Below are 12452 nucleotides of genomic sequence, written 5' to 3' on the forward strand. Positions count from 1 at the left end.
TGGTTTGGGCCATTGGCTCTCCACCTGCAGGGGGGTCGCTTCACAAGCAGTGAAGCAGGTCTGCAGATGTCTATCTTTTTCTCCTCCTGTGTCTTCCCCTCCTCTCTCCATTTCTCTCTGTCCTGTCCAACAACAAAGACATTAGAAACAACAACAATAATGATAACTACAACAACAATAAAACAACAATGGCAACAAAAGGAAATAAGTATTTTTAAAAGGTGAATATTTGATAGATAACTACTATGTGCAGTACTGATGGTTGTTGAAGCTGGTTGAAAATGTTCAGAGTTCAATATACTAACCTACTTTGTTTAATGGAAGACCAGAGCCCCGCTCTGCCATTTACCATGTTCTATTTGAATTTTGCATTTCTTGTTTTTAAGCAGAGCTGGGATAGAACACATGTTCTCATGCACCCAATACATACATCATACTGCTCAGTCAATTCACAGGTCTTAATCTCCTTCTTTGTTGGTTTTGTAAATGTTCAAATAAAAAGAAAAGTGGTGAGATAACATAATGCTTATACAAAACACATTCATACCTAAGGCTCTGATGTCTCAGGTTCAATTCCCCACACCACCATTACCCAGAACTGAACAGTGTACTCTGGTTAAAAATAAAATAAAGATAAAATTTTACAACAGAGAAGTGTAGTTAACAAAACTATAGCATTCTTCTCAGATAGGATCACCACTGCTGTCATACATACCTTCATTAAATAAACTTAGAAACTAGACAGCATTTTCTTATTTAATAACTTTACATAATAACTTCTGCATTCATCTACCAAATGAATCTTGAGGGCTGGGGAGACAGCATAATTGTTATGCAAATGACTCTCATGCCTGAGACTGAGTTCTCAGGTTCAGTCTCCAGCACCAACATAAGCCAGAGCTGAGTAGTCTCTGGCCTGTCACTTTGAGTATCTTTTTCATGAAAATAAATAAGTAATATCCAAATGAATCCTGAGTGTTTTTCTAGTCATGGCAATGAGCTTATTCAAACTCAACTACTTGGAAACATCAAATTACCTGCAAGGTATGCATGTATGTCTGTATGCACATGTATTTATAAGGTTAATTTCTCTCTTCCTCCATTCCTCACCCAGAAGGTGGGGAACTCTCAGTAGCAATACCTGGTAGGTAGTGTTATTACCTCCATTTTACAAATGAGGGAATGAAGTCAAAGGTTAAATAATTTGGCCAATAAAGAAATTTAAAAAAATAATTTGGCCAAACTACTGATTATCTCACAATTAATGGCAATAAAGTATGTAATTCTGAAAGCTTTCTATGCGGCATGTATATGCATTTTATGCATAATTTTTTCCTTAGCCAAGGTGCTTCATATTTTCTTTTTGCTCTAAAAACAACACTGGCTGAAGACAAAAGTGCCTGGATATAGCATCCCTTCTGTGTGTCCCTCACATAGCTCTTTTGTATCACCAGCTATGTAAAGCCTTCTGAGAGTATGGGTCCTGTTTTAAGTTTGGTGGTACTTGTAAACAAGAGAAGAATCTTGAATCCCTTTTCATCTCCAAAAAGTGTGTGATCCTGTGAGGACACATGGTGGCGCTGCAGGATAAGAAGGTAAATTCCAGACCTCAACTGCAGTACCACTAACATGCAAAATTTATGACAAAGCCTGAAAGCCATGGGGGACCTGGGACCCGAATAAACTGGATATCCTGAAAAGGACTGCTCATTGGAATTTGGGGCATCTTGATAGTAAGCTGTCTTTAATACTGAGGTCTTAACAGATCAGGAGAAAATTTCTCCCAGTAGGCTAAAGCAAGCAAGAACAATGGAGGCCAGCGGGAAGGTCCTTTATAGACAAAGGCAAGTCTTCTTTTTCTTTCTTTTGGGTTTGTCCCTGGTGGCGGGCTCAGAACCCAGACGCTATTCTGTGGTGGAGGAAGCTGAAGGAACCTCCTTTGTAACCAATTTAGCTGAAGACCTAGGTCTGGGGAAGGAAGAGCTCTCTAGTCGGTGGCCTAAGGTCATTTCCAAAGGTAATAGATTGCATTTCCAACTGAACCATGAGACTGGGGATTTAGTGCTAAATGAGAAACTGGATCGGGAGGAGTTTTGCGGTTACACAGAACCCTGTGTGTTGCGTTTTCAGGTGTTGCTAGAGAATCCTTTAGAATTTTTTCAAGCTGAACTACAAATAATAGATAGAAATGACCATACTCCAGTGTTCTCAGACAAAGATATAGTGCTTAAAATATCAGAAAGCAGTGCTCCTGGGACTACATTTCCTCTGAATAACGCTCAGGATATGGATGTAGGCCAAAATAATATTGAGAACTATATTATCAGTCCCAACTCCTATTTTCGGGTTCTCACCCGCATACGCAATGATGGCAGGAAATATCCTGAGTTGGTGATGGACAAGGCATTGGATCGAGAGGAGGAAGCTGAGCTCAGGTTAACCCTCACTGCTCAGGATGGCGGCTCTCCACCCAGGTCTGGTACCACTCAGGTCTACATCAAGGTCATGGATGTGAATGATAATGCCCCTAAATTTGAGCAGCCTTTGTATAGGGTGCAGATACATGAGGACAGTCCCATAGGTTCCCTGGTCACCACAGTGGTTGCTACGGATGTTGACATAGGAATCAATGGAGAGGTTTCCTACTCACTTTTCCAGGCTTCAGAGGAGATTACAAAAACCTTTGACATCAACCAAAAGACAGGGGAAATTGTATTGAAAAAACAACTTGATTTTGAAATAGCTCAGTTCTATGAGGTTAATGTAGAGGCTAGAGATGGTGGAAGCTTATCGGGAAAATGTACTGTTCTGACCCAAGTCACGGATGTCAATGACAATGTCCCAGAAATCACTATATCTGCATATACCAAAGAAGTACCTGAGAACTCGCCTGAAACTGTGGTGGCAGTTTTTAGTGTTTCAGATGTGGATTCCGAAGAAAATGGGAAAGTAATTTGCTTCATTCAGGACGGACTCCCCTTTTTCCTGAAATCGTCCTCGGAAAACTTTTTCACCCTCCTAACAGAGGGGCCTCTGGACCGAGAAGAGAGAGCTGAATACACCATCGTGATCACGGTGAGCGACCTGGGCAGCCCGCGGCTGCAGAGCCAGCACCAGGTGACTGTGCGCGTGTCCGACGTGAACGACAACGCCCCCGCCTTCAGCCAGCGCGCCTACACCCTGCGCGTGCGTGAGAACAACAGCCCCGGGCTGGCGCTGGGCAGCGTGCGCGCCTGGGACGCGGACGAGGGCACCAACGCGCAGCTCAGCTACTCGCTGCTGCCATCGCCCTCGGCCCCGGCCTCGCCCTCGCCCTCGGCCTCGGCCTCATCCTCGTCCGGCCGCCCGCAGCAGCCGGCCCCGGGCGCGCTGGTGTCCATCGACGCCGACAGCGGGCAGCTGTTCGCGCTGCGCGCCCTGGACTTCGAGGCGCTGCAGGCCTTCGAGTTCCTGGTGGGCGCCACGGACCGCGGGTCGCCGGCGCTGAGCAGCCAGGCGCGGGTGCGCGTGCTGGTGCTGGACGCCAACGACAACGCGCCCTTCGTGCTGCACCCGCTGCAGAACGGCTCCGCGCCCTGCACCGAGCTGCTGCCGCGCGCGGCCGGCGCGGGCTACCTGGTGAGCAAGGTGGTGGCGGTGGACGGCGACGCGGGCCAGAACGCCTGGCTGTCGTTCCAGCTGCTCAAGGCCACGGAGCCCGGGCTGTTCGGCGTGTGGGCGCACAGCGGCGAGGTGCGCACGGCGCGGGCGCTGAGCGAGCGCGACGCGCCGCGACACCGGCTGGTGGTGCTGGTGCGGGACAATGGCGACCCGCCGCTGTCGGCCAGCGTCACGCTGCACGTGCTGCTGGTCGATGGCTTCTCGCAGCCCTACCTGCCGCTGCCCGCCGCGCCCGACGCCGCCGCCGCCGCCACTGGAGCGCGGCCTGAGCGCCTGACCGTCTACCTGGTGGTGGCCTTGGCCGCAGTGTCGTCGCTCTTCCTGTGCTCGCTGCTGGCCTTCGTGGCCGCGCGCCTGTGCCGGCGGGCCGGGCGGGCTGAGGCGGCGGCGGCGGCGGCGGGGGCGCTGGCGGGGCCCGAGGGACACTTTCCGGGACACCTGCTGGACGCGGGCGGTGCGGGGACCCTGTCGCACAGCTACCAGTATGAGGTGTGTGCGGGGGCCACCGGGACCACCGACTTCAAAGTCCTGAAGCCTATTTTGCCATATTTCCAGGGCCATACTCCAGGGCCAGAAATACAAGAAAACTAACGTTAGTAGTGACCTCAATTTCAGTCTCCAGTGATTACACAGGAAACCCTTTCCCACTCATTTGTTATACCTGGCTTAGAAAAGCCAGAACCAGCCTGTTTTGTAAGAGTGCAGTTTACGTTTTATTTTAAGACTCTGAAAAAATAAGTTGATTTTGCACCAGTCCTCAGCGAGGCAGCGCACATGAAACTGAGGCAGTGGTACCAAACTTCCTCCCTGGAAAGTACTTTCATTGGTCTTTGTTTCTGTATCATCCTGAATGACTGTATGGTAATGCTGTTCTAGGTTTTTTTCCCTGGTGCTTGGTGTGACTTAATAGGGCATTTTGATGTCGGAACAACAATAGTTTTTCATACAAAATAGTGGTAATTATTTTCATGTCATTTTGGCTTGGGAGATTATTCATTTGTGTTATACTTTTGGGTTAGAACAATTTTTTTTTAAGTTCTAAATATTTAAAACTGAAAAGTTCTAGGTTATGGTGTTTCTGGAAACTGATGATTTTTAAAAATTAAACTAATCTTACTTGCAGAATTTCTTGTTGTATTTTTGCTTTTAAAAAATACAAAGTAAGCTTAAGAAATGAGAGTTGAGTCTCATTGGTGGTAGTGCAGCGGGTTAAGAGCACATGGCGCAAAGCCCAAGGGCTGTCTTGTAAGGATCCGGGTTCCAGCCCCAGGCCCCTCCCCCTGCAGGAGGTCGCTTGGCAAGCAGTGAAGCAGGTCTGCAGGTGTTTATCTTTCTCTCCTCTCTGTCTTCCTCTCCTCTCTCCATTTCTCTCTGTCCTCTCCAACAACAACAATAGTTATGACAACAATAACTACTACAACAAGCACAACAAGGGCAACAGAATGGGAAAAATAGCCTCCCGGAACAGTGGATTCGTAGTGTAGGCACCGAGCCCCAGCGATAACCCTGGAGGAAACAAGAAAGAAAGAAAGAAGAGTTATTGATGATCACAGTCAGTCATGCCATATCTGAACTTTTTGACATATCTTTTGACAATATTTTTATTAAAAATTCTAATTTTATTCATTTCTTGAGAGAGAAAAAGAGGGAGATGCCAGATCTAACTTAAGACCTCATGCTTCCAAGCTCAGAATTGTAGCATTGTTTCACCTCAACCCCCCAGTCCAAAATTTTGAACTTTATTTTTTAAATTTTTTTTTATTTATTTAAGAAAGGAGACATTAACAAAACCGTAGGATAAGAGGGGTACAACTCCACACAATTCCCACCACCCAATCTTCATATCCCATCTCCTCCCCTGATAGCTTTTCCATTCTCTATCCCTCTGGGAGTATGGACCCAGGGTCCTCGTGGGTTGCAGAAAGTGGAAGGTCTGGCATCTGTAATTGCTTCCCCACTGAACATGGGCGTTGACTGGTTGATCCATACTACTGGTCTGCCTCTCTTTCCCTAGTAGGGTGGGTCTCTGGGGAAGCAGAGCTCCAGGACACATTGGTGGGGTTGTCAGTCCAGGGAAGTCTGGTTGGCATCATGCTGGCATCCGGAACCTGGTGGCTGAAAAGAGAGTTAACATATTTTAAACTTTCTAACTTGAGGAGAAAAAGAAGCCTCTAACTCATTTAAGTTACCAGTGTTTTTGGTGTCAGTGCTATGTTGAGTGAAATCCAGTCGTAATATTTCTAAAAGTTATATTGAGCATTTTAAACAGCTATATTTACTTTAAATGAGAGAAAAGGGAGAATCAGAGCATCACTCTGGAATACACAATGTTGGAGATCTAACCTGGGACTTATGGTTGAGAATCCAACTCTCTTTATGCACATGTGTGTGTGTCTGTGTGTGTCTGTCTGTGTGTGTGTGTGTGTGTGTGTGTGTGTGTGTATGTGTGTGTTTACTTTTGCCACCAGTGTTAGGTGGGCTCAGTGTCAGCATGAAGAATCCAGCACACTGTGACTATTTTGCCTTCTTCTTCTCCTTCTTCTTCTTCTTCTTCTTCTTCTTCTTCTTCTTCTTCTTCTTCTTCTTCTTCTCCTCCTCCTCCTCCTCCTCCTCCTCCTCCTCCTCCTCCTCCTCCTCCTCCTCCTCCTCCTTCTCCTCCTTTTTGTCTTTCTATTTTATTTGATAGTACAGAGAGAAATTGAGAGAGGCAGGGGAGATAGAGAGGGAGAGAGATAGACACCTGCACACTTGTTGCATAACAGGTAGTAATGGTGGCTTGAACCCAGGTCTCTGCACATGAAAACATGTGTGTTTAACAGGTGCATCAACACCTGCCCCTCTGAGAGTCCAGCTCTTTAGCTGCTGCGCTACCTTCTAGGTTGCCCAACTTTCATGCTTTAATGGTATGAATTTTACATTAAATGTTATATGATGCATCAAAATGTACAGATTGTAAGTGTATAGCTTCGTCTAACAGATCATAGTTGAAGCTTACTTATTTTAAACTCAGTTTACAGCACTATACAAAGTGTTTTACATTTGTTATTTTACCTTTTTTCTGCCCAACCCTCAGGGAATTGGCAATGTTATCCCCTTATTTAAATATAATATAGGCTTAGAAAATTTAAGTAACTTACTCAGAATTTTGATAACAAAAGAAAAAATTAAGTATATCCTAAATCTATTTATAATCCGCAGATTATATTTGTTCCTCTACCAATGGCTACAGTGCACTTCACCAGTGAACCCAATGTTCTTACAGAACCCTAACCTAATCTAAGTTATTGAGTCAGACTCTAGAATTGAGCTTCGAATAAACTTGAGAATATTTCTTTATTTTCTCAACATATTCATTATATCTAAATTCATGCATATATAGGCAGTAGAATTAAGCTATGATTGTATTTCTTGAATTTCTATTTTTATTAAATCATTTTATTGGGGGAAATAATGGCTTACACATGGATATAATTTCTTATGTCCCCATAATAGGTGTCTGCACACCACTCTCCCACCACCAGCTTAGTCCCTCTTAAGGATCATGCAAAGGTCCTCTAATGCTTTTTTTTTTTTGCCTCCAGGGTTGTTGCTGGGACTCAGTGCCAGCACTTTAAATCCACTGCTCCTAGAGGCCATTTTTTCCTCTGCTTTGTTGCTCTTGTTGTTACTCTTGTTGTCATTATTATTGTTGTTGTCATTGCTGTTGTTGCTGTTGTTAGATAGGACCGAGAGAAACTAAGAGAGGGGAGACAGAGAGGGGGAGAGAAAGATAGACCCCTGCAGACCTGCTTCACTGTCCAGAAGCGACCCCCCTGCAGGTGGGGAGCTGAGCACCATGTGTGCTTAACGTGCTGTGCTACAGTCAGATCCCCCTCTAATGCTCTTTTAACCCCCACCCGTCTCCCCCTAGCTTAGAAGTCTTTGCTTTGCTGGAATACACGAAACTCAGTCCAAGATGCACCCTGTGTTTCCCTTTTCTTTCCTTATTTCCTAAGTTCCACCTAAAAGTGACATCATCTTGTATTTGCGTGGCTCCTTCTGGCTTATCTCACTTAACATGATTCTTTCACGTTTCCTCCAAGATATAAAAAGCAAGATTTCATAATGTATATAGCTGAGTGGTATTCCACTGTGCATATACACCGAACTTTCTTTTTTTCATTTTTAACGCTGATTTTTTATTAGTGGTTTAATACTGATTTACAAAATTATAAGACAACAGGGGTAGAATTCTACACACTTCTCATCCCCATTCCTTCCATTAGAAACGGCAGCAGTTCTCCTAATATGGGTTAACTATTATTTCTGTAACTATCTATTTATATTTAATTATTTGCTCGTTATCTATGGCCCTGCATTCTCTTCCTTCCTTTTTTTTTTTTTAGAAAACCCGTTCTTTTATTTTAAATTTTTTTCCCTTTTGTTGACCTTGTTGTTTACCATCATTGTTGTTACTATTGTTGTTGTTATTGATGTCGTTGTTGGATAGGACAGAGAGAAATGGAGAGAGGAGAGGAAGGCAGAGAGGGAGACAAAGACACCTGTAGACCTGCTTTCACTGCCTGTGCAGCAAACCCCATGCAGGTGGGGGAGCCAGGGCTCGAACCCCCCTCCTTCCTTCCTTCCTTCCTTCCTTCCTTCCTTCCTTTTCTTTTATCAAGGGATTAATGATTTACATTTGACAGTAAATACAATAGTTTGTACATGCATTACATTTCTCAGTTTTCCACATAACAATACATCATCCACTGGGTCCTCTGTCATCCTCTTCTATGATCTGTACTCTCCCCTCACTCCCCCATCCCAGAGTCTTACCTTGGTGCAATACACCAACTCCAGTGTAGGTTCACACCAGAACTTTCTTTCTTTTTTTTTTTTTTTAATTTTTTTTATATTTATTTTATTTATTTATTCTCTTTTGTTGCCCTTGTTGTTTTATTGTTGTAGTTATTATTGTTGTTGTCGTTGTTGGATAGGACAGAGAGAAAGGGAGAGAGGAGGGGAAGACAGAGAGGAGGAGAGAAAGACAGACACCTGCAGACCTGCTTCACCGCCTGTGAAGCGACTCCCCTGCAGGTGGGGAGCCGGGGTTCGAACCGGGACACCAGAACTTTCTTAACCACTTGTCTGTCATTGGACATCAGGGTTGCTTCCAGGTTTGGAAATTGTGCTGCTGTAAGCTTAGGTATACATAGAACTTTTTAAAAAAAAAATTGTATTATCTTTATTTATTGGACATACAGCCAGAAATTGAGAGGGAAGGGGGAGACAAAGAGGGAAAGAGACAGGAGACACCTACAGCCTGCTTCACCACTCATGAATCTTTCCCCCTGCAGGTGGGGACCAGGGGTTCGAGCCTGGGTCCTTGCACACTGTAATGTGTGCTTAATCAGGTGCACCACCACCTGCCCCATAGATCTTTTTAGATAAGTGTTTTTGTGTTATTTCAATAGATACTTAAGAAAGGAACTTCCAGATCAGAGTAGATTCATGTGTAGTGGTTTTTGTAACCTCCAGATCATCTCCCGGCACCACCAACAGTGTAGAATTGTTCATATTCTCATATCTTTTTTATTATATTTATTTATTTTCTCTTTTGTTGCCCTTGTTTTTTTATGTTGTCGTTGTTGGATAGGACAGAGAGAAATTGAGAGAGGAGGGGACGACAGAGAGGGGGAGAGAAAGACAGACACCTGCAGACCTGCTTCACCGCTTGTGAATTGACTCCCCTGCAGGTGGGGAGCCGGGGGCTCAAACCGGGATCCTTACATGGGTCCTTGCGCTTTGCACCAAGTGCACTTAACCCGTTGTGCTACTGCCCAATTCCCTTTTCCCATATCTTGGTAGCTTATTATCCTTTCTAGTGCATTATTACAGGTATGAAGTAGTATCTCTTTGTTGTAAAGATGTGCATTTCTCTAGTAGGCAGTGTTTTTTGAGCACTTTTTCATATGTTGATCATATCAACATTTTTTCTTTTTTAAATTTCTTTATTGGGGAATTAATGTTTTACATTCAACAGTGAATACAATAGTTTGTACATGCATAACATCCCCCAGTTTCCCATATAACAATACAACCACCACTAGGTCCTCTGTCACCCTTCTTGGACCTGTATTCTCCCCACCCACCCACCCCAGAGTCTGTTACTTTGGTGCGATACACTAATTCCATTTCAGGTTCTACTTTTTTTTTTTTTTTCTGATCTTGTTTTTGAACTTCTGCCAGAGAATGAGATCATCCCATATTCATCCTTCTTTTTCTGAATTTTTTCACTTAACATGAATTTTTCAAGGTCCATCCAAGATCAGCTGAAAATGGTGAAGTCACCATTTTTTACAGCTGAGTAGTATTCCATTGTGTATATATAACACAACTTGCTCAGTCACTCATCTGTTGTTGGACACCTGGGTTGCTTCCAGGTTTTGGCTATTACAAATTGTGCTGCCAAAAACCTATGTGTACACAGATCTTTTTGGATGCATGTGTTAGGATATATCCCCAGGAGAGGACCCTTCTGAGAGTTCTCCAGACTGTTCTCCACAGAGGTTGGACCAATTGACATTCCCACCAGCAGTGCAGGAGGGTTCCTTTGACCCCACACCCTCTCCAGCATTTTCTGCTGTTACCTTTTCTGATATATGACATTCTCACAGGAGTGAAGTGGTATCTCATTGTTGTCTTTATTTGCATTTCTCTGACAATCAGAGACTTAGATCATTTTTAAATGTGTTTCAGCCTTTTGGATCTCTTCTGTGATGAATATTCTATGTCATCCCTCCATTTTTGGATGGGGTTATTTGTTGTCTTGTTGTTGAGTTTGGCAAGCTCTTTATATATGTTGGTTATTAAACTCTTGTCTGATGTATGGCATGTAAAGATCTTCTCCCATTCTGTGAGGGGTCTCTTGGTTTGGGTAGTGGTTTCTTTTGCTGTGAAGAAGCTTTTTAATTTGATGTAGTCCCATAGGTTTATACTTGCCTTAGTCTTCTTTGTAATTGGATTCGTTTCATTGAAGATGTTTTTAAAATCTATGCAGAAGAGTTCTGCCAATATTGTCCTCTAAGTATCTGATAGTTTCAGGTCTGATATCCAAGTCCTTGATCCACTTGGAATTTACTTTTGTATTTGGTGAAATACAGTGGTTCAGTTTCATTCTTCTGCATGTTTCAACCCTTTTTGTCCAACACCATTTGTTGGAGAGTCTGCTCTCCCCATTTAATAGTCTGGGCACCTTTGTCAAAGATTAGATGTCCACAGGTGTGGGGGGACATTTTTTCATTAACGTTCTGTTCATATCACCTCCCAATTTTAATGGTTTTTTTCCCTTGAGTTTTATATTTTGGTTATTATCCCTTTGCCTGATATATAACATGTAATCAGTCACCTCCTCCCATTAAATAGGACATCTTTCTGTTTAGATAATGACTCCTTTTGCTGTGTAGAAGCTTTTCAGTTTTATGTAGTCCCATTAGTCTATTTTTGCTTTTGTTTTCCTTGCTGTTGGGCTCAAGTCTTCCAAGACATTTTCAAAGGAAATATCATGGAGTGGTCTACACTTTTTTCCTTCTCTATACTTGGTGCCTTCTAGTTTCCATGTCTCTGATCCATTTGGAGTTGACTTTTGTGTAAGGTGATTTGTGGTGGTCCAGTTTCATTCTTTTGTACATTTTAACTAATTTCCTTCCCAGCTCCATTTGTTCAAATAATTCATTCCACCACTTAATGTATCTGGTCTACTTGTCATAAATTATTTATTTGTACATTTCTTAAATTTCTTATATTACCCCTATACCCTTTTCCTTTCATTCCTAATGCAAAAATTTCATGCCTGTGTTTATACAGGAATTACTCTCTAGGTATAGTTTTGTAATAGTGTTGTTTAGATTAAACATACTGTATTTTACCATATTATTTGTTTAAAAGTTGTACAATTCTAAGTAAAATAGTTTCAAAAAGTATAGGCAATATTGTAGAAGAATTTTATCATCAAACAGTTCAGAAAACCTGGGAATGTAGCAGGAGAAAACTGATGGACTCCAGTTACATTCTGTTGAGAGTAACCCTCTGTTTAAAGTAACTATTCTTTTAAAAATATGTGAAAATGGGAGAGGTCATCATTGAAAGCATATCTTACTAGAACTGAATAAATCACTTTTCAGCACTTGCTATAACAATGTCATTATGACAGAATGACAAAATTTTCTTGACCTAGATGCTGTGTGCATGAGTACCTATGCTTTTATTCTGTATTGGTTTTTAATTGCTGCTGTTGAAAATACCAAGGGGAGGCTGTGTGGTGGTGTACCTGGTTAAACACACATGTGATAATGTGCAAGGACCAAAGTTTGAGCCCCCCACTTCGTACTTACAGAGGGAAATCCTTGCAAGTGGTGAAATGGTGCTGCAGGTGTCTCTCTGCCTCTCTCCCTCTCTATCCCCCCACTCTTCCTTCTTGATTTCTGGTTGTCTCCACCCAATAAATAGACAAAGATAATTTAAAAAGCAAAACTACCAAAAGGTAGTTGCTTTAAAAACAAAATTATTGGGGGGGAGGGTGGGCAGTAATGCACCTGTTAAAGGGCAAAGCATAAGGACCAATGCAATGAACCCACCCAACAGGGATGACCCTTTGCTAGCTGTGAAACAGGTCTGCAAGTCCCTATCTTTCTCTCCCCCTCTGTCTTCCCCATCTCTCTCAGTTTCTCTCTGTTCTATCCAACAATAACAACAGCAGCAACAAAACAACAACAATAATAACATCAACAACAATGGGAAAAAAAGATGCCCGC

At 43.1% G+C, this 12452-nt stretch overlaps 1 protein-coding gene across 3 annotated transcripts in view; it reads left to right on the plus strand.

Moving 5' to 3' along the window:
• LOC103108551 (protocadherin beta-17-like) overlaps positions 1 to 4785 on the plus strand; it is a 28069-nt gene extending 23284 nt beyond the window's left edge. Inside the window, exons 1-2 of one of the 3 annotated variants that reach the window (XM_060179664.1) lie at positions 1810 to 3300; positions 3352 to 4785. In XM_060179664.1, coding sequence (XP_060035647.1) covers positions 1810 to 3300; positions 3352 to 4251 — 2391 coding nt within the window. In that variant the 3' untranslated portion in view covers positions 4252 to 4785. Of the gene's footprint in view, positions 1 to 1809; positions 3301 to 3351 lie in introns of those variants that run through there. The other 2 variants (XM_060179670.1, XM_060179661.1) reach the window with 2 other exon arrangements.
• Positions 4786 to 12452: the final 7667 nt, after the last annotated feature.

Source organism: Erinaceus europaeus, chromosome 2, assembly GCF_950295315.1.
Source record: "Erinaceus europaeus chromosome 2, mEriEur2.1, whole genome shotgun sequence".
NCBI lineage: Eukaryota > Metazoa > Chordata > Mammalia > Eulipotyphla > Erinaceidae > Erinaceus > Erinaceus europaeus.